Source organism: Lathyrus oleraceus, chromosome 3 (assembly GCF_024323335.1).
Source record: "Lathyrus oleraceus cultivar Zhongwan6 chromosome 3, CAAS_Psat_ZW6_1.0, whole genome shotgun sequence".
Lineage (NCBI taxonomy): Eukaryota > Viridiplantae > Streptophyta > Magnoliopsida > Fabales > Fabaceae > Lathyrus > Lathyrus oleraceus.
In genome coordinates, this window is record NC_066581.1 from 198,832,694 (window position 1) to 198,856,397 (window position 23,704).

Below are 23,704 nucleotides of genomic sequence, written 5' to 3' on the forward strand. Positions count from 1 at the left end.
CTCTTTTCTAGACATTGTACGATGATCCTTAAAATCCTTTTTACAAACAAAAGGTATTTTGTCTCAAAACAATGCAAGATAACATTTCGTCCACTTGAATGCGTGAGTAAGCTAGTGACATTTCCCGTAAATGTTGATTTATAAGTCCATTATGTGGTGATGAAAACGTTACCTTATCCACTTGTTTCGGGTAGTAAGCAATGTTTTTCCATCGATTGAGACAAAGTAGATTTCTCTAAAATTGAACAACAAACAAACATTTTCTATCCAAAACTACGTAGCCTTAAGTTCTCCATCGCACCTAGAGATATGTAGGAGCGAGATTCAAATTATCATCAAGAACCCTAATAAAAAATAAACCTTTTTGTCCCATCTTTTCCCTTTCAATAACTTGAGAAGTCTAACATTTAAAAGCTAACACTAACGTGCACAATTAACCAAATAATTCCCGTTGAGTACAACAGATGTAAAGGGTTTTAATATATTCCTCTTGCATAATCGACTCCCAAACTCTGATTTTGTTGCAACGACCAATATCATTGTCGTTCTTTCTTGGGTTTTATTGATATGTCCCCTTTCCCTATTTGGGAAAAACAAATTTCGGTGGCGATTCTGTTAAGTCCATCCAGCGAGAAGCGTGTGATTGCGCTTCGCGAGGTTGTGTTCTCATTTCCGAGGTACGACATGTTTCCTATTCACACCTCATCTAAGCACCTGGAACACTTGACAAATAAAACAACAGATGCGGACATGAGTTGTAGCAAGAAGAAGATGAAATCCTATATCGATGCCTCTGATTCTCAAATGGTCAAGAAAAAGAAGAAGAAAACAAAAAAAAATGGTTTACATCACTTCCATACCTAAGAAACAAAGGAAGGACGTGAGATCTAACTTTCAGGTAAAGACACCGTTGTGTTGTTCAACCCTTTTTCTAATCCATATCTTGACACGAATATTGATTTCTTATTTTGAAAGGCAATACACTCTCCAACATATATGTGCTAACTCAAGGTACCGACTCTCTATCTATTCAGCTAACAAAACTTGTGAGTCTGGTTGATGTTGTAGCCGTCAAGCCACCTATGGTTGAAGAGGGTAATAAACCATTCAATTTGGATTGGCGTACACTTGGATGTTTGTCTCCCTAAGCATATCATGAATTTTAGGGATCATATATCTCTCTCGACACTTCACAATATCCAAAGCCTGCCAATCAACCGCAAAAAATCATGGGGCCGTTGGGGCTGACGTCGTTGGTCTGATACAAACTCAAATATCTAAACACAACCATCAATAGGTGCTGGAAATCCTTCCCATGCTACATTTGCAGCTGTTCAATGTTTGGTTCCTGACTCTTCATCCAATACTTCTCTTAATGGAGAATGGATAACAACCCTTAAGGATAGAAACCCTGTAAAGGCTTTAAGGAGATTGTTAAAGAGTTGAGGGTCCAGTTCTGTTGGGACATCTTCTAGCTCTTCACCTTTTCCTGATGGTGAGATTGGTGGTGACCCTATCACTGCATTAGTTTGTCAGTTGAAAGCAAAGTTTTTCAGCGTGGACTTCTTCGCGACTGTGTAAAATGATCCTTCTGTCGAGTATGAAGTTAAAGAGTTATTAACCCATCTTGGTAACCATGATTTTCCTGACTGGCTCCTTCATTTCATGTTGGATTTTAAATTTTTCGTCAGACAAGCTTGCAAGAGCGTGAGGCTACACCAACCATCTGTCAATCAACTCCAACAGAAGATTGAATATGCACCGCAAGAATGGTCCTTCAACACCTTGTCTAATAAACAGGTTGACACACTGAAGGCTCAACCTCAGAAGAACCGGAATTATATTTCAGCTTATGACTAGCGAATCTTGCAGCTGATGAAGCAGATTGAATATTTAAAATGAAAGAAAGCTGACATGGAGAAATCTGCATCAATCTACTCTAAGGATCACATTTATTAAGAGGCCACTACTGGTCTCCACCATGTCCAAGCCTTTATTTTCTTGGATGACGAGATTGCACTATTATAGGCCAAGGAATCCAAGTTAGATGCAAAATTCAAGTTCTCCAAGGCGCGCTTTGAAAAATTCAAAACCAAATTTTCTTTCTAAATGTAACTCACAATTTAACTTCTTAACTGTTTTGGTTTGTATGTAACTCACAATTTTCTTTGCAAATTTTCTTTCAACAATGCCATCAGGTTTCCATATGGTAATTCGCTGATGCATCATTGAAGAGATACTCCAACCCCATGGTTCCACTCCTTGCCAAGGATTAAATTATAAATTGCCTTAGTGTGGATGAACACATATAAAGTATGTCTAAAGGTAGTCCCTATAACCACGTCTACCTGAATGACCCCTAGGTTTTTGTTGATCTTCCCTTCATAGTTCGACAAGAACAGGTTATAAGGCTTCAGGTCAGTGTCATACTTGCCAATATTTCTCAGTAAAGAGTGTGGTATTATGTTGATACATGCTCCCACATTAACTAGAATCCTGTGTATGCCTACATTCTCAACTTTGACTCTTATAAACAAGGGCTATAGATGTTGTTGCATCGACATATTAGGCCTTTCAAATATTGCATTGTCTTCATCTACAGATCCATCTTTCATTATGTAGTAGCAATGGTTTGTGCTTTGACAACTCTTTCGTCAAATCACTTTCTTCTTATTCGGTCAGTAGCCATTTCTTCTTCTTGGTCGTTCACGGCCTTCGCCTCAAGTTTCAAAGGGGGAAATATGCTTTACTTTACATTCCTTCTTCTCGATTGGCCTTCATTGGTGGTTTGAACACTACCACTCTTAGTTGAGGCTTCTGCTTCCAAGGCATCTTTCTTTTTACATTGACGTCTCCTCCATTGAGTCATGGTTATTAAGTTCTTGCCCATGTTATTTCTATTTAGGAATACTTCTTGGATACTTGTGAATTATCTTGGTAGGATGAACCCGTACCAACTTCTATTAATTACCAATTACGTTGATCATTATTAGTTTTCTTTGCAGGTATGACCCACTCACCTAAGGGAACATTTACTGGTGGGACGTAAGTCCTACTTTGTTGTACTCTATGGGGGATTCCCCTATCATCGAAAACAAAGCTTCATTGCTTGTCCTGCTTACCAGACCTCCATGGTTGGTAAGCCTAAGGTCTGGTTTTTACCACCTCTTTGGCAGCTTGCCTGTCAAAGACTGAACTACAATGGGGCAGAGCATAACCTCGAAATATTTGAGCTTACACATCTTCAAGAAATCTATTAGCTCTTTTTCAGCCCTAGGATAAACCACCTTTACTTGCTCATTATAGTCGAGCATGTCCACCTCGTCAATTTTAGTGATTTGGCTATCAACCATCAAAATATCCATAGGCTCTAAAAAGAAGGCCTCTTCTACTTTGGGATAAGAGTCAACTTCATTCTTGGACTTCTATTTTTCAGCAAACTTCATTCACCCTTCCTTCAGTGCATTCTGAACCAAATCCCTGAATATGACACATTGAAAAGTTTTATGACCAAGAAAACTATGGAACTTACAAAATCCTTTTTTTTTCTTTTTTTTTCTAATGGCGGAATTTTGATTCCCCGGGGGACTATGATCTGGTCATCATAAACTAACAAGTCAAAAATCTCACCACACTTAGTTACATCAAATGTGTATTTTTGTGTGACAAATTGTTCGTTTTTGCTTGGCTCGGCGAGATTCTTCATGTTTGAAGGTTTCAACAACTTGCAATTGTAAGTTGGCCCTGGCTTTAACTTTTCCAGACTAGCCTCACTCTCTTCGACACACTCAGTATAAGATATTTGGTCAAATTCATCTATTTCAACATATGTAACTTTTTCTTTTTAAAGATGTTTGTTTGACCTAGCCTTTTTAGCCTTCAAGCGTTCGACTTGTCGAACTCTATTTGATAATTGGACATGTCTCTTAAATATTGGGTATTTAATTCCTTACTAATGGAATAATCTAGACCTCATACGGTCAGTTCGAGTAATTCATGTTCATACACTTGAGTGAAACACCTTGCTTTCAATTTCTCAAACCTGTTTAGGTAGTCATCTATTGATTCAGCCACCTTACGTCTCACACTAGCTAACTCTTTAAGGTTAATCTTGGATTGTCCCATGTAAAATTGTTCATGGAATACCCTTTCTAATTGGTTCCAACTTCATATGGAATATGGGGGTAAGGTGGTAAACCATGTGAAATAATTTTTAGTGAGAGAAATTGAAAAGAATTTCATCTTCAAAATATCATTATTAGCTATGTCGCATGCCTCTGACTGATACCGTGCCCACATGTTTGATAGTGGATTCATTAGTATCCTATAAAAACTTAGTGGGCTTGGGGATTTTCCAACTCCTTGGTAATTCAGTCAGGAATAAATGATTAGTTAGTGGATAGACAAAATTTGGCCTATGCAGACCCACATTGAGGCCATTCTGGGACACAATTTGTTCGACCACATTAGTTATATTATTTTGTCTGGAAAAATTATTTTGTTGGGCATTTATAACTACTTGGTCATCATCTTGGTTTATATGCACCATTATTACTTCAGGGCCAATTCAGCATACGTTTTCCTTAACTATCTTGGGTATGGGTGGTTCGACAGGTATTGGCTATTGCGGTATTTGGTTATCTGGAACTTGTTGAATAAGCGCTGAAGGAGCACCAAATAAATTATCGATTCTACCCATTTGTTGTGCCAACTGTTGGTAATTATGGTTAGTGTTATGAGTCAAAGGGTTGAACACTGTGCCTATTTGTTGTATCTATATGTTATCCATTTCGTGATTACTCTCGTCCATCTATTGCCTTACAGACTGAAGAGAATTGTTGGTTAAGGATGACATCCCTAGTGGAATATAAGCTAATCCTCCTGGTGGTTGTGCCATGCGACCAAGGTTTCTAGTTGTATACCCTGATGCTAAGTATGGATTTAAAAGTTATGTAGTAGCCATTGCATTATTTGCATACACAGAAGCACTAAGGTGCAGGCTTGTCATCATCGCAGTTGGCATGCCATAAGGTTGTTCCCTATAATTTTAAGGTAATGTGAGACTCGAGAGAAAATGATGCCTTTGGTATCCTATCACATTTTGTGTAGCCCTAGTGGTAGTGGGCACGCTTGATACTTATGGTAAGGACACTATCATTTATGGTGATACAATCGACGTCGTTATCTGACTTATAACAATAGGCTTTTCTCCAACAGAAGTTGAAGTTCCTATATTGCCCTCGTTGATTTTACTGGTTATTCTTATAAGTTAGGATCAGTTTTTAGGGGAGGGGAAAGGTTTCTAGACGATGGATGTGCCATTTCAGGAAGAGACTTTCCACTCCTCAGACGCATACACACTCGAAAACTGGAGCCATTTCATAAATAATGAACAAATTTTTTGGACAAAAGAGACACAAATTTTCTATAAAAAATTAAACTCTTCACACAAAAGTGTCCCACTTGGCTTGCGAATTTTTTTACTGATTTTTTAGTAAACAATCACGAGTTTAGTTCACTTAAACGATTAACTAGAAAAATCTCAAAAACAATTTGTGCAAAGACAAATTACAGTGAAAATGTGTGTGACTTGGATTTAAACGTTTAAACAGCGACATATTGAACGCATAAGATATACTTTGAATAAAATCAATAAATGAAGCAAATGAAATTTAATGTAAATACTATGTGTACAAAAAAGATTTGCAGAAAGTTAAATTGATGGATGCAGACTCACATGTCTCACAAACTGTTTCATTATGTGACTTGAGTACTTTGGTTCTAAAGAGAAACGAAGGAGAATTTGCGACCTTGATTACAATGCATAAGCTTTCATTATATACTTTTAAAAATGGAACCATCAAATCAGGTTAAACCCTATAAATCTAACATGTATCCCACTACTTAGGCTTCTGTGTTCTAACTTGGCCTCACGCGTCTTCAAGGATGCAACTGCTGAAAACTAACCTAAACTTGGTGATAACTAGCGATAACCATATCTGAAGGAATTACTTGCCTCTGCCGAAAAGTGGATGCATTTATAAATCACTTAGTCTTAGGACTTAGAAATATCCTAAGTCCTTAACACTTAAAAGTGTCGACTTCGACTTCGCGTCGAAAGATTGTTATGTGATCTTTCAACATTTTGAACATGTTTGGAAGAGAGAGTGATCCTAATCTTGTGGATATGTTCTTGAGACACCTCCAAATCATTCTTGCCTTTGACTCCACTTGCAGCTTAGTCGAACCAACAGGTTAATACATCCGCTTTGTCAAAGCTTTAGGATTAAGCTTTTAGATACTCGACAATGTCAACGTAGCTTGACCAGTCAATTTGTTGAATTTTTATTTAGCTAAAAATCTCAGGCTACCAAAATATGGAGTCACATGTAGATGATTTGGGTTAGTGAATATTTCAACATCACAATTGTTTTTCTCAACAAACACAGAGAGTTGAATTGCATCCCCATCATTCCTAAAAGTTTTTAGATCTTCTTCCAAACTATCACCATCATGTTTCCACCAAAGTTTCACCACCTCGACATCAAACTTTGAGTCCATCCCCTTAATTAAGTCACATACTTCAAAATAGGACCAAAAATCATATTCTTGTCTACTATATGTATAAACCTCTCCACCTTCAGACCTTAACTTAGGTTCTTTTACAAAATAACTCTTAGTATATAATACCACCTTAAATAAACTCATGACATGTGCATAACACATATAATAAATGTTAAATTTGGCATCAATTTCACAAAAATACTATATTTGGATCAAGTAAAATATAAAAATGCAGTCAATATACCATCAACATTCTACAAACCAAAATTATATTTGGGTCAAATTTAATCAATAGTCAACATCATTATATTTCATTGCAATACATTAAAAAAACGTATATATAAACAATGGAAAAGAGAAACTCTAAACTACTATTTCCACAAGACTAAACAAATGGATGGAAACATGTGGGACAAACTTGTCTGAAAGGTGCATAGTATACAATTTTAATGAAACCACAATCAGCGGCTTTCACTGCCCTAACCTACTTCAAAGACCACCGAAATGCAACTTTAAATTCTTCATGCACAACTAAAAATGAGAAGACGAAAAACTTCAAGCTGGATAATGCTTCGACCTGGTCTTAAAAAGCTTCGAGCAACATCAATGGAGCTGATAAAGAAGCTTTGAGCAACAATGATTGTTATGAGAGAGAAGTTTTGTAAAATGGAGTGATTGAAAATAAACTAGGATTTCTCCTATTCCTTTTACCTTTCATGACTTATTCTAAATTAAAAATAATTATTATTGATTATAATTATAAATAATCAAATTCAAGAAAATTCATCATGGTCATCCGTTTAGATGCTAGAGTGTCAAAATTTAGCAAGTTGTTCATCCACGTCAACTTCTTTTAGAGGTAAGTTAAAGTGACGGATAAAAATGTGGATCGAAAATATTAGGAAGATTATTGTTTAAAGAAAAAAAAAATTAAAAACTAAAAACATATTTAATCCTTTTAAAATAAAAAATAAAAAAACTCAAGAAACATGTTATAAGAGAATAAGAGATTTTCTAAGAGATTCTGAGATCTTAAACAAATGAATCAGATTCTTGCTTAAGAATAAAATCTATATGAAAGTGAAGAGTTTCATCATGTGAGCCTTACAATTCTTAACCAAGCTTAATTATTGTTAAACAACCATTGATATTATGTATACAATTAAGAGAATTTCACTCATCTCTCTCTAAATTCAATGCAGATTGATGGAGAAAGCATTAAGCTTGTTAACTTGACAAAGAATACTATCAAATCTCTTGCAAACTTTCAAGTTTGGTGAAGTTCATAAATTTCCCTAAGAATAGAAAGAGTAGTTTGCAAGACATGTCATTAAACCTTTCCCTTCAACTCCAACTTTAACATATCTTTTATACACATATATATTCTTATTCTGATATCTTAATATTTCACACTTCCCTTTTGCATTCTAAAATCAGAAAATGAGTCTCAAAAGCAATAATTTGTTATCTCTTTTGGTTCCCATTGCTGCAATTTTTGCATCTTTGTATCTCATCAATCCAAATCCACAGTTTTTCACAACTTTGTCTCCATCATCTATTTACTTTGGAAGAGACCACCATCATCATAGGCCACACAGAAAACACCCTGACACCAGAAATGATGAATCTATTTGCGATGATTTTCCACCAGGAATTCCACCTCCAAACACCAATACAACTTCTTATCTTTGTGTTGATCGAAAAGGGTGTTGTAATTTCACAACAGTACAACAAGCTGTTAATGCAGTTCCTGATTTCACCTTAAAAAGAACCATAATATGGATAAACAGTGGCTTCTACTAGTAAGCTTTTTGTAGTATATGTTTTGTTTCATTTTATAGTAATAATATTATATCTGCATCATCATGAATCATATTCATGATATATTTTATATTTCTCAGTGAGAAAGTCATGGTTCCAAAAACCAAACCAAACATTACATTTCAAGGACAAAGCTACACTTCAACTGCAATTGCATGGAATGATACAGCAAAATCTGCTAATGGCACATTCTATAGTGGTTCTGTACAAGTTTTTGCCTCCAACTTCATTGCTAAGAACATAAGCTTCATGGTGATCATCAATAGTTTTTTTTCATTTACATATGTCTAAATGATATAATTGCTCAATATTGAAATAAGATAAAAAAAAATCATGTCACAATACACTAACAAATAATTTGGTTTAACTAAATGAAAAAGAATTTAGCACCAATGCCAGCTCCTGGGGCTGAAGGAGCACAAGCAGTAGCCATGAGGATATCAGGAGATCAAGCCGAATTCCGAGGCTGCGGATTCTTTGGAGCTCAAGACACCCTTCATGATGATAAGGGTCGTCATTACTTCAAAGATTGCTATATACAAGGATCCATTGATTTCATCTTTGGCAATGCAAGGTCACTCTATGAGGTATACATGTCCATTTCCTATATATTATGCCACTGTCATTTCTGACACCTCGGAAAAAATATGTCTGATGTCTGTGTCCGTGATTCGTAGACTAAAAGTGACAATACCAGCACTAATGAAAATGATGCTATATTTGGTATATGTACAGAATTGTCAACTAGTTTCTATAGCAAATCCAGTGCCTCCAGGACAAAAGAACATAAACGGTGCAATTACTGCTCATGGTAGAGTTTCAGGAGATGAAAACACAGGATATGTATTTGTGAACAGTACAATAGGAGGCAATGGTAGAATATGGTTAGGTAGGGCATGGAGGCCATATTCTCGTGTCATTTTTGCATTCACAGTTATGTCTGACATTATTGCCCCTGAAGGTTGGAATGACTTCAATGACCCTACAAGAGACCAGTAAGTACAAAGTAAAATAATAAGATATAAATATTTCAAAGACATTCATTGAAAATTAGTTTTGTAATAATGTGAATATATATAATGCAGGACTATATTTTATGGAGAGTATAACTGCTCTGGGCCAGGGGCTAATGTGAATAGCAGGGCCCCTTATGTACAGAGATTGAATGATACACAAGCTTTTCCATTCCTCAATACAAGTTTTATTGATGGTGATCTATGGTTGGAAACTTAGGAATAAAACTGTTGAGCTAATCATCATACTCTCCTTGATCATTGCTAACTTCTTTTCCATTTTCATTTTTTTAATGTGTAAAAGTTGTATACATTATTAATCAGAGAGAAGCATAATTTTAAATTGCATCTTGTTTGATTATATTTTAGGTATAAGAGAAGTCAATCAAGTATGATATACAAATAAAAATGGAACTGAATTTCTGGTTCCTCATATTAAGAATTTCATTAATTGCTTTTTCACTCAATTTTCTTTGCAAATCAAAACAATGCATCTCTATGTATTATTCATTAAAGGAGTTGTGTTGAAATACAACAACAAAACTCCATAGTTGAGAGGAAACACAAACACCTCTTAAATGTTACTAGAGCTCTCCTTTTCCATGACAACCTGTAGTCATATAATCTTATTTTGCTTAATCTTAAAGTACAAACAATATACCCTTAAGCTTATGGGGTATTAAATTTTTCTATATATCAAGAACGTAAGTTAAGTATCTTATTTTTTATATTTAATCGTATGTGTTTTGTTTATTTAAGAAGACATATATTTTATAATCATGGCATTTTAGTTCAGATTGTTTTATACAAATGTCATGCAGTATCGAATTGAACTTTTATATATTTTATAATCCATTTTTCTATAAAATAAGAAAAAAAAATCCATCAAATATTAATATTTGGTTATATTCTAAAAAAAATCAAAAAAGGGAAATTTGTAATGATAAAGTTAGTATCTCATACAATTTGAACTTTAACTCATATACATATCCACCCATAGTCATGATTATGATTAAGGAGATAATGTGAAATATTTAATTTATTTTTAAATTTTATTAGATGTAATATTTATTTTGATTTGTCATTGATTAGCTAAATGGAAAAACATCATTCCTATTAAAATGATCCTATTCAATAGGAAACGAGGAGAAGAAGACAACAGTTGCAGATCAAAAGAGGAAGAAGAATATTGTTACGAGGAAGAAGAAAATCTAGGAGAATCAAGTGTATTGTTTTCAGAATGATAATGTGATACTTTTTTATTATTTCTTTTCAATTTGTAATCTCTTAAGTTGTGATGCATTATTTGATATACTTTAGATATTTTGGGCAATGCAACAAGTTATGTAAACTGGGATAAAATAACTCAAAGATTTTTTTTTTTTAAGAAATATCCAAATTAACTCAATTTTTTAGGTATTTTCTAAACTAACTCATTTTTAAATAAAAAAATCTCAATATAAAGGAGACATCAATTCAATTGACGACACTCTACAACATATAAGAGGAAATGTCAATCTAATTGGCGACAATATACAAACACATAATTGTGTTTGACATTGTCGTCAATTAAATTGACGTATTCCGTTATGTGTTGTACATTATTGCCAATTGAGTTGATGGTCAATTGAGTTGATGTCTCCTTTGTGTTAATTTAAAAAAAATGGATTAGTTTGGAAAATATATGTAAAAGTGAGTTAATTTGGATATTTATTTTAAAAAGTGGATTATTTAGGTAAAAAAAAAATTGTCATATTTTATCATTCCTTTTAGATATTAATTTTTATTTTATATTGAATTTTCTAAAATGATTTTATCATTCCTTTTAGATATTAACCTTTTTGATATGTTATTTATTTTATATTGTATAAATGAGATTTTTTTTTAAAATAACCAACTTTTTCAAAAATAATAACAAAAATTTAAATTTTTTTTTCAAAATAACCACATTTAAAAAAGGATGCGCCAGATGAACCGGCGCATCCCTTAAGGATCAAGAGGAGGCGCCAATGACATGGGCGTCTGCATTGGTAACCTCTTGAGGAGACGTCAATGCCCTTGGCGCCTACATTGGGCCTCAAGAGGAGGCGTCAATGCCTCTGGCGTCTGCATGTGTTGACATGTTAGGCGCCTAGCCTCTTGTCGCATGCATTTTATATCTCCTCTCTATAAATACCTTGCCTTGGATGCAATATTTTTCACACAAAATCTTCCCCTACTATCATATTTTCTTTCATTCAACTTCACTCTCCTTCAAGTTTTTGTGTTTTAACCATGTCTGAATACATTCACAAGTGAAATGCCGATTTAATATTTTTCGCCATTACGTCTCCGATAAAGATTCGACTCTGGAATATAGATTTGTTTAAACGTCTTAATCGGACGTTGAACAGTTGGTTAGATGGAGAAATTGGATATGGTGAAAGGATTAAAAGAATACAATGGCTTGTGTCCACGTTCAATCAAAATGGAGAAGTGCGTGAATGAGTGGATATTAAGAATGACCGAGACGTTCGTAGGATGATGCAGTACATGTTCAAAATTGTTTTGATGGTTGTAATCGCCTAGTTATTGTATTGTAGTTGTTTTAATTGTTTGTGTTGTTGTTTATGTAATGATATTTGCTCACAAGCTTATAATATGAAATAAAGTTAGTTTTTCATATATTGCAACAGAGGTACATTTGAATTTATCTGGTTGTGCTCATTCCAACACTAGGATAGATAGTACAATTGTGACCTGGCTGACGGCATGAACTGCATAATCTAACCATTTTGTTCGTCGTATCCATTTCGGTTCGAATCCAGGTGCTGTTTGATGGATCCACGCCAACTAGCTTTGTCATCGTACCACCAACAACAAGTCCCTGCCCAACACTAATGTCAAACCATCCAAACCCAACAACCATCCTCACAACATCAACCTACCACATACACACAACAACCAAACACCCAACTTTGCAACTCATTCATGCCATCCACCCAACAACCAAACACCCAACGCCGTAACCCATTCATGCCACCCACTCAACCATAAAACCAAGAATCAAACCCTACCCACCAATAATCATACGCTTCAACCACAACCGTTTATAGCCCAGATGATTCATAAGAGTCACTTCATCGTAGCCCCCCACCAATGATCACTCAAACATCTCATCACCAAAACACACAACCATTGTTTAACTATAGTACGCCCTAAGAACCATTGCTTCGTTTCCAAAACGATTCAATGTTCCAATTTGGGAAACTATACCGTCCACAATCCACCCAATCCCATCGACCTAACTACGATGACATGGGCACGGAACTCCATTACGGAAGCGTCGTTGGCCAGAGCCCCTCCGGATATTTGGAACAAATGATGACACATCTGTCAAATACCGTTGGAACTTCCGTCAGACCTTCACACAAGCAATCATTCGATCAGGTCAGCACACAAAGACCCCAAACACCTCAGGAAACATGTGGGAGATCTCGGAAACAAACTAACGCACCTGGATGTGGAACAGGGGGACGTTTTGATCGGACCGGTCATTAAATTTTTGTTAATCCTATGTAACATTTACTATATCATGAATAAAAAAAATTATATTACTTTTTATTATTTGATAAATAAAAAAAATACAAGGGTGTATGCGTCAGATGAATTGGCGCATACATGTTGAGAAGTATTTCTTCGGCAAATATTTTTGTATCGTATCCACAGAGATTGGTTGATATTACCGCCGTTCTATAATTCAAATGTTATAAGTTTAGAAAGTAACAGGGTTGTTTTGTTTGGAAAAATATTTTGTGAGTGAATGTTAACAAAAACTATGAAATGGTTTTAGTCAAATATAAAAGCTTGACAAGATTGGAGTTCACTATTTCAAATGTTTATGATTCCTTATGATAAATAAATAGATTCAAGATTATTGATGATGTTCAAGTATCCTCTCAAAGTCATTTATGTCTAAATGATATCGTGATAATCACTATATTGATCCTTAGACGATCTCTCCACCTAACTATCAATATAGCAATCTTTAACGTTTAATACCAAAGAAGAGTAATGAATAAATCTATCTCTACAACTTATTCACTATTTGAAAATCTGTTTTATGTCTAAACTCAAGTAATCTCTCTCGACAACTACTCAAATCTGGTTTTCAAAGTAGAGCAAAAACAGTATTCAATACATCAACAATCTTTATCAAATGTATAAATCAAAGTGAATACATAAACAAATGAGAATAGCTACTACCTCCAATCTTGACAAAAGGGAGTTTAGCTCCTCATCATCATTGTTACAAAGCAGAAAGTTCCAAGCAGAAAAACTCTCTTTTTCTCTCTTACAAAAGCTCTCAAGAACAATGTCTGAATGATAATGAATGAATATTTCAATCCCTAGGTTAATGTATTTTGTCTCTAACAAAAAAGGTTGACATTTCCCTAATTGGACATTGTCATCTAAAGCAGAAAAGTAATTCCCAGGCAGACATCAAAATGGCAATTAACTTTTCCTGCACAACAGCACTTTTGACCCTCAGTCAGCTTGCTGGATTCGCAGCCTTCGCGGCGCGAAGGAAGTTCGCGGCGCGAACTGTTGCTTCTCCAGCTTCCTTGTTTGGCAAGCTTCTTCCAAAATGTAGTGTTGCAATCCAAGGTCTTTCTTATCCACAATTCTACACAACTAACAAAAAATGTGAAATAACTATTCAAAACAAAATAAATTAAACCTAATTGCATTTATACAAAATAGTGAGGATAAAAGTGTGTAATTACATCGAAACTTGGTAAAAGGGACCAATAAAATGGTATAAAAAGTAGTACTAATTGGTCCCTAACAACTCTCCCCAACTTAGCATTTTGTTTGTCCCTAAACAAAAGTTTCCACCCTTACAACCAAAGTCATGATACAAAAGATTTAAACAAGAATTTATCAAGGACATTCAAATGGTTCAAAAGTGTTTGGCCTCTTCTCAATTCACCTATCTCAATTCTAGACAAAACATGAATAAGGAAATGGTAAGGTGCAAAAATCCTTTCAAGGAATTCAAAGCCATATATGTCAAAACTGAATCAAGTTTACACACACATCATGATAATGATGAATAACATGAAGGGTTACTTTCACTCATCCAAGCAATTAAATCAACAACAACTCAAATCATGCGGTTATCACAACAAATACCAAATTATGTGAAAAATGAGAATCAAGAGGTCTTTCAAAGGTTGTAATGTGGCTTAGGTTACAAGAAAGGATATGATTAAGAGAATTCAACCAAATTGCCTATCCTAAGGGAGCATTCCCAAAGATTCACTCTACACAATTTCCCTTTCTTTGATCCCTACCTTTTTCTTTTTCCTTCTCTTTTCAACTCCACACAACCATGAGCATTTTTTTTTTTTGCTCTATGGTTTCAAGGGTGATTTCTTTTTCTTGTTTCTTTTTATATATTTACCCTTTCATAGAAATTCACTTTTCCAAGTTTCTAATCAACCTTTCACTTTACTCTCCCCAACTTTAGATTCCAAACCCAAATTTATTCAATAATGCTCCCTACTTAGACATAAGCAAAAGGCAAAAATTTTCAAACAACTCGGTTTGAGGTTTCAACTGATACGAAGGAAATTAGGATTCATTTATTCCACAATTTTCAATTGATTTTACAATGATCAATCAAATGAATCCTAGAATAAGCTCAAAGGGGGTTAACTAAGGATTATTCCTCACAAGGTTAGTTGATTCAAACTTTTTGGTCAAGTGGTTTTTCTCACAAACAATGCCTCTATCATTTTCAAAATTTTCACACAAAAATAGATTGATGCATGATTTAGCATGATAAGAATGAGTTAAAATAATGCTCGGTTTCCCGCTTTTTCGTGTACAATGGAAAGTCTCCTCACAAATGGTTAAGTCCTATTTTGATTCAAAACTGACATATACTTCAATGAAATTATGAATTAAAATTTGCACACACCATCAAACTACTCATGTTAAGTCTAGAAAGCGATAAAGTGTACCTTGAAATGCCGACACTAATTCTTATCATCACCACTCGAAGTGTCCTATGCTTCTCTCTTTGCGATCATTTCTCGGTTGTTTAAAGCTTAACTTTGGGTCCTCTATCACAATGGCTCCATAATTCCGTACTTCCTTGACAACAAATGGTCCTGACCATTTTAACTTCAACTTACCCGGAAACAACTTCAACCTTGAGTTAAAGAGCAGTACCATCTGTCCAACATGAAACTCCTTATGGCGGACCTTTCCATCATGGTATGCTTTGATCTTTTCCTTGTACAGCTTATTGGAATGGTATGCATCGTTCCTTAGTTCCTCCAATTCATGGAGTTGACCTTTCCTTCTTTCTCCAGCTAGAGTGGAGTCGAAGTTCAAGAACTTTAGAGCCCATAATGCTCTATGCTCCATTTCCACTGGAAGATGACAAGTCTTTCCATACACCATTTGAAACGGAGTCAGCCCAATAGGTGCTTTGTAGGCAGTACGGTACGCCCACAAAGCTTCATCAAGTTTTAAGGACCAATCTTTTCTTGAATTCGATACTGTTTTCTCAAGGATCCGTTTGACTTCTCGGTTTGAAACCTCAGTTTGACCGTTCGCTTGTGGGTGGTAGGGAGTGGTCACCTTGTGCTTTACACCATAATGTTGCAGAACTTTTTCTAAGGGTGTATTGCAAAAGTGTGAGCCTCCATCACTTACCAACACTCTAGGTACACCAAAACGTGAAAATATGTTCTTCTTTAAAAATTTAATCACAGTTTTGGCATCGGCCTTAGGTGAGGCAATTGCTTCCACCCACTTCGAAACATAATCGACAGCTACTAGTATGTACTCATTGGAGAAAGAGGAGGGGAATGGGCCAACGAAATCAATACCCCAACAATCAAAAACTTCCACTTCGAGCATGTTGGTTAGAGGCATTTCATCCTGTTTTCCTATTCCTCCACTCCGTTGGCATGCATCACAACTCTTCGCATGTTCGTCCGCATCTTTGAATAAAGATGGCCAATAAAAACCCGATTGGAGTACTTTAGTGGCTGTTCTCAAACCACTATAGTGACCTCCATACGGAGAGTTGTGACAGTGCCAAAGAATGTCTCTTGACTCCTCAATGGTCACACACCTTCTCAAAATATTGTCTGCTCCTACTTTAAACAGATAAGGGTCATCCCAGACATAATATTTTGAATCAGCTAAGAATTTCCTTCTTTGATTGCAAGTGAGGTCTTCCGGTGTTAAACCAGTTGCTTTGTAGTTAGCAAAATCAGCAAACCAAGGCCTCACTTGAATTGCATAGAGTTTTTCGTCTGGAAATTCTTCTCTCACCTCTTCTTCTTTGTTTGTAATTTCTACATTGACCAAACGAGACAAATGATCTGCCACCAAGTTCTCGGAACCTTTTTTATCCCGAATCTCTAAATCAAACTCTTGTAATAAAAGGATCCAACGAATAATCCTTTGTTTTGAATCCGGCTTGGTAGGCAGATATTTTATTGCCGAGTGGTCAGTGTAGATTACAACTTTTGAACCAATCAAGTAAGCTCTAAATTTTTCCAATGCATATACTATGGCTAGTAATTCCTTTTCAGTTGTTGCATAATTAACTTGTGCGTCATTCAACACTTTACTAGCATAGTGTATGGCATGGAAAACTTTATCGCTTCTTTGTCCTAACACCGCACCAACTGCATAATCGCTAGCATCACACATGAGTTCAAAATCAAGGTTCCAGTTTGGTGCTACGATTATTGGTGCGGTGACCAACTTTTATTTCAAATCTAAGAAGGCTTTAAGACATGACTCATCAAAAAGAAAAGGCGTACCTTTGTTGAGCAAATTGCTCAATGGCTTTGCGATCTTTGAAAAATCTTGTATGAATCTCCGGTAGAAACCGGCATGTCCTAGAAAGCTTCTTATCCCTTTAATGTTAGTTGGAGGTGGCAATTTCTCAATAACCTCCACCTTGGCCTTGTCCACCTCTAACCCTTCAGAAGAAATCTTGTGACCAAGTACTATCCCCTCAGTGACCATAAAATTGCATTTTTCCCAGTTGAGCACTAGGTTGGTCTCCACGCATCTCCCCAGAACTACATCAAGGTGCTTTAAGCACATTTCAAAAGATGATCCATAAACAGAAAAATCGTCCATGAACACCTCAATGCATTCTTCTATCAAGTCTGAAAATATAGCTTGCATACACCGTTGAAATGTGGTCGGTGCATTACATAATCCGAAAGGCATTCTTCGGTAGGCAAAGATGCCAAAAGGACACGTAAAAGCTGTTTTCTCATGATCTGCCGGGTTTACTGAAATTTGATTATACCCCGAATATCCGTCCAAGAAACAGTAGAAATTTTTGTCGGCGAGCCTCTCCAACATTTGATCCATGAAGGGTAGTGGGAAATGATCTTTCCTTGTGGCTTGGTTCAACCTTCTATAGTCGATACACATTCTCCACCCTGTCACTGTTCTCGTCGGAATCAACTCATTTTTATCATTTTTAATCACCGTCATTCCGCCTTTCTTGGGGACCACTTGTACCGGACTCACCCATGCACTATCAGATATAGGATAAATCATTCCGGCTTCTAGAAGTTTGACAACTTCTTTCCGGACCACCTCTTTCATTGATGGGTTCAGACGCCTCTGAGGTTGCGCAACTGGTTTGAAATTTTCCTCCATCATGATCTTGTGCATGCAATAGGCCGGACTAATACCCTTCAAATCGGATAACACCCACCCTATCGCACCTTGGTTCTTTTTCAATACTTGAATCAACTTGTCTTCCTCTTGCATGGACAATGTGTTGCTTATAATCACGGGTTTAGTACACTCGTTTCCAAGAAACACATACTTCAAGTGCGACGGAAGCATTTTCAACTCTAACTTTTGCTTTTCCGTTTTCTTCTTTGTATCCAAATCTTCCTTTAATTCTTCTTGATAGGCCAGCTCACCACAAGATTCTAGCTCATGCAATATTGCTTCAATCTCTCGTTCCTCATTGTCGGTTAACACGTTGTATGCTCCGATAAGGGATCTTTCTAGAGGATTAGAGATATGAATTTGGTTCGCGACCTCCACTACTTCCTCTTCAATTGCATCGATTCGGAAAGAGTCATGCTTATCGGTTGGATGCTTCATAGCTTCGAAAAGATTAAAAGTCACCTCTTCATCTTGCACTCGTACCTTCATTAGCCCATCATCTATGTCGACCATCATCCGAGCTGTTTTCATAAAAGGTCTTCCAAGAATTAGGGGTACATCACGGTCCTCATCCATCTCTACTATTACAAAATCCACTGGAAACAAAAATTTGTCCACCTTCACAAGCATGTCTTGAGCAATTCCGTATGGTGAGGTGGTGGACTTGTCGGCCAGTTGCAGAGTCATTCTCGTCGATTTAATCTCAACGTTCCCCAATCTTTTTACAATGGAGAGGGGGATTAAATTTATACTAGAACCCAAGTCAATCAACCCATTTCCAACGTATGTGCTTCCAATGGTTACCGGTAGAACAACCCGGCCCGGGTCGGACTCCTTCCTTGGTAGAGTCTTCTGGATGATGACGCTACACCGTGCATCAAGAAATATGGTCTCATCTTCCATGTGTCGCCTTTTCTTGGTAAGAATGTCCTTCATAAATTTAGCATACCGTGGCATTTGTTCTAATGCATCAGCAAATGGAATGTTGATTTGGAGTTGCTTGAAGATGTCCATGAACCGTGCATAATGCCTAGCATTGTCCTTCCTTGATGGAGCATGTGGGTAGGGTAGATGTTGGTTTGGAATGATGATCACCCCTTTCTCAAATTTCTTCTTCTTCTTTGATTCAGTATCCTTCTTCCCCTCTAAGTCAGTCTGCTGATCATTTGGCAAAACCTGCTCTTTTCGCGACGCGAAGATGGTTCGCGGCGCGAACTGAGCATTTCCAGAAGCATTTTCCCTTTCACCAACTATGTCTTTTTCTTCCAGCATCCCATCAGTGATGTTCTCTTCTACAATTTCTTCATCTTTTTCACTTACCAACTCTTTACCACTCCTTGTGACAATTGCTTTGCAGTGCTCCTTGGGATTCGGTTGAGTGTTAGCAGAGAAAGACGGCCCTGCATTTTGCTCCGACAGTTGCTTCGCGAGTTGGCCTACTTGATTTTCCAGATTCTTAATTGCTGCTTCGTTACTCTTCTGATTTGCCATGGAAGCTTGCATGAATTGTTGAAGAGTGTCTTCTAGCTTGGAATTTCCCCCTTGCGACTGTTGTCCTTGAGAGTTTGGATGTTGGTAAGGACTTTGCTGCTGAAAATTCTGATTGTTGAACCTTGACGGTTGATAGCCTTGATTGTTTCTTGGTTGGTAGCCTTGATTGTTAGGCTGTTGTCTTTGATAGCCCTGATTTTGATTGTTCACATAACTCACTTCTTCTTGAGGTGGAGGACAAAAACCAGTAGGGTGATCCCCTTGACATAATTCGCAACATGCTACCTGATGTTGAACTTGAAACCCTTGAATCTCTTTTATTTGCTGTGGAAGCTTGGCCATTTGTTGAGTAAGAAGCTCCACTTGTTGAGAGAGTAGCTTGTTTTGAGCAAGGATGGCATCATTGGTATTCAACTCAAGAACTCCAGGCTTACGTTGTGAAGGGCTACGATCATGTTGACCTTGATGATCATTGAGGGCCATCCGTTCAATAATGACTTTAGCTTCTTCCGCAGTTTTTGATATAAGCGACCCACCCGCGGTGGCGTCCAGAAGTGTCTTATGAGTTGATTGGAGACCATTTAAAAAAATATGGATTTGAGTGAGCTCATCAAAACCATGTCCCTTACATTTCCTCAACATTGATTTGAATCTTTCCCAAGCTTCATTTAGAGACTCGTTGCCTCCTTGAGTGAATACCGCAATAGCCGTTTTGGCTTCCATGAATCGGGATTGAGGGAAGTATCTTTCTAAGAACTTTTCTTCTAACAAATTCCAATCCGTCATCACTCTTGATTCTTGATCAAGGTACCACTCTTTTGCCTTTCCCACTAAGGAGTGTGGGAACATCCTCTTGAATAATGTTTCTTCACCCGCTTCGTCTATTCCCGTAGAACCCGCAATCTCATAGAATTTGATGAGATGGGTATACGGATCTTCATGATCCATTCCGGTGAATGGATTTGCATAGAGAAGTTGGAGGATTCTGGTCTTCATCTCCGTATTTCTTCCTCCACGGGCAAATTGAGCATTCCTTCTTGGACTATTAGCGGACATTTCGGTACGATTATCCTCCGCCATGTTTCCTTCACAAGCCTCTACAACCACTTCTTCGATCGGGACAAGTGCGGAAGTAGATGCTTCTTCTCTCCGGTTCCTCTCTTCGGCTAGTTTCCTTCTTCTTCGCGTTTTGCTATTGAGCTTCCGAAGTGTTCTTTCGATTTCAGGATCGAATTGAAGTTGCTCCTCGGTTGCTTTTCCTCGCATGCACTAGAATCTACAAAACTAACAAACCAAGTGAAACAAAAGAGGGATAGTAATAAATGTAACACAACTTAAAACAAAGAATTATTGCAATGCTTGTAATATCGACACCAATCCCCGGCAACGGCGCCAATTTGTTGAGAAGTATTTCTTCGGCAAATATTTTTGTATCGTATCCACAGAGATTGGTTGATATTACCGCCGTTCTATAATTCAAATGTTATAAGTTTAGAAAGTAACAGGGTTGTTTTGTTTGGAAAAATATTTTGTGAGTGAATGTTAACAAAAACTATAAAATGGTTTTAGTCAAATATAAAAGCTTGACAAGATTGGAGTTCACTATTTCAAATGTTTATGATTCCTTATGATAAATAAATAGATTCAAGATTATTGATGATGTTCAAGTATCCTCTCAAAGTCATTTATGTCTAAATGATATCGTGATAATCACTATATTGATCCTTAGACGATCTCTCCACCTAACTATCAATATAGCAATCTTTAACGTTTAATACCAAAGAAGAGTAATGAATAAATCTATCTCTACAACTTATTCACTATTTGAAAATCTGTTTTATGTCTAAACTCAAGTAATCTCTCTCGACAACTACTCAAATCTGGTTTTCAAAGTAGAGCAAAAACAGTATTCAATACATCAACAATCTTTATCAAATGTATAAATCAAAGTGAATACATAAACAAATGAGAATAGCTACTACCTCCAATCTTGACAAAAGGGAGTTTAGCTCCTCATCATCATTGTTACAAAGCAGAAAGTTCCAAGCAGAAAAACTCTCTTTTTCTCTCTTACAAAAGCTCTCAAGAACAATGTCTGAATGATAATGAATGAATATTTCAATCCCTAGGTTAATGTATTTTGTCTCTAACAAAAAAGGTTGACATTTCCCTAATTGGACATTGTCATCTAAAGCAGAAAAGCAATTCCCAGGCAGACATCAAAATGGCAATTAACTTTTCCTGCACAACAGCACTTTTGACCCTCAGTCAGCTTGCTGGATTCGCAGCCTTCGCGGCGCGAAGGAAGTTCGCGGCGCGAACTGTTGCTTCTCCAGCTTCCTTGTTTGGCAAGCTTCTTCCAAAATGTAGTGTTGCAATCCAAGGTCTTTCTTATCCACAATTCTACACAACTAACAAAAAATGTGAAATAACTATTCAAAATAAAATAAATTAAACCTAATTGCATTTATACAAAATAGTGAGGATAAAAGTGTGTAATTACATCGAAACTTGGTAAAAGGGACCAATAAAATGGTATAAAAAGTAGTACTAATTGGTCCCTAACAATACACCACAATTATCATGCAGGCGTCAAAGACATTAGCGCCTCCTCATGAGGCTCAATGCAGGCGCCAAGGGCATTGACGCCTTCTCATTAGGCTACCAATGCAGACACACATGTCGTTGGTGTCTCCTCTTGATCCTTAAGGGATGCGCCAATGTCTCTGGTGCATTCTCTTTTAAATATGATTATTTTGGAGAAAAAAATTAAAAAAATTGTTATTTTAGAATTATTTTTGAAAAAATTGATTATTTTAAAAAAAAATTGTAGAAATGAAATGGAGAGTTCCTTGCCACCAATTCTAAAATTGGTTTCCCAAAAAATCTTTGTGACTGATCTTACAAACTTTTTGTCAATGTCAAGTTTGTTTGCTGCTTTGAAAATAGAGTTTCATTATTTTCATAATTAGTGTATTATTAGTAGAACTGTTCCAACGTTACTTTCTAACAAACAGACAACAAAAATTGTTCTACAATGATCAATGTATTTTTCTATTCCAACATTCATGAAGTTTTGTACATGTAAATAATGATGTGACGAGGTCAATTTTTTTGGAATTTAATTAAATACTTTATATAAACATATGCCCATATGACTCCACATAATGAAAACCCAACCAAATATTAACATAATGGTTATTTAAACCAATGTTTTAAAAATCGGATCGGAGATTGAACCGGTAAAACTTGCGGTTTAAGGTTTAATTGGTTCAACCGATTAAACATACGGTTGAACCATTTATTAAATAAACCAATACTATGAAACTAAATTTCATAGATATATCACACGTAATCATACATTCATAATTTAATAAAATAAATATTTCAAAAATCTATTACAAAGTTAATACAACAATATCGATAATACATATATAGTTCTACACTTCATTTCAACCTTTATTTAAGAATAATTTGACCAAATTAAAAAATAACAATAAAAAAAAGTTAAACGAATTCAAACAAAAATTAAAATAATAGAATATAATAACTAAAATAAAGTTCAAATAATTAAGATTACCTAAATTAAATAAGATAGAATGTCAAAAATAAATAAAACAATATACTTTATTAAACAACAACAAAAACGACAATTTTGTCTTTCTTTCATTTCTTTTTTATTACATTTTGAAAACAAATGTGCGTACTATATCGGTATATGTGCGTAAGAACGAGTATTTTACTAGTTATGTTGATAATCTCATTATCGCAAGCAATAACATGGACACCATACAAAGCATAAAGAGTACACTGCACCATCATTTCAACATTAAAAACCTATGCACAATCATGTTCTTCCCAGGCCTTGAAATAAAACGATACAACAAAGGCATCCATATTTTTCAAAGAAAGTATGTCCTTTAAATTCTCTCAAATATAGTTTTGCTTGGGGCAAGCCTCCCATAACTCCAATGGCTAGAGACATATGTTTGAAGCTAATTGAGGGAAACCCCTTATCATACCCAACTTCGTATCGAAGACTAGTTGGTTAACTCATTTACCTTTTTAACACTATGTCGGACATTTCCTATGTTGTCTAACAG

At 36.0% G+C, this 23,704-nt stretch overlaps 1 protein-coding gene across 1 annotated transcript; it reads left to right on the forward strand.

Annotated features, from left to right (window-relative positions):
• The first annotated feature begins 7,760 nt into the window (after nucleotides 1-7,760).
• On the forward strand, nucleotides 7,761-9,865 carry LOC127126257 (probable pectinesterase 8). Its single transcript, XM_051055147.1, has 5 exons — nucleotides 7,761-8,366; nucleotides 8,466-8,637; nucleotides 8,766-8,972; nucleotides 9,121-9,380; nucleotides 9,471-9,865. The coding sequence occupies exons 1-5, from the start codon at nucleotides 8,005-8,007 to the stop codon at nucleotides 9,616-9,618; spliced, it is 1,149 nt and encodes a 382-aa protein (XP_050911104.1). The 5' UTR covers nucleotides 7,761-8,004; the 3' UTR covers nucleotides 9,619-9,865.
• Nucleotides 9,866-23,704: the final 13,839 nt, after the last annotated feature.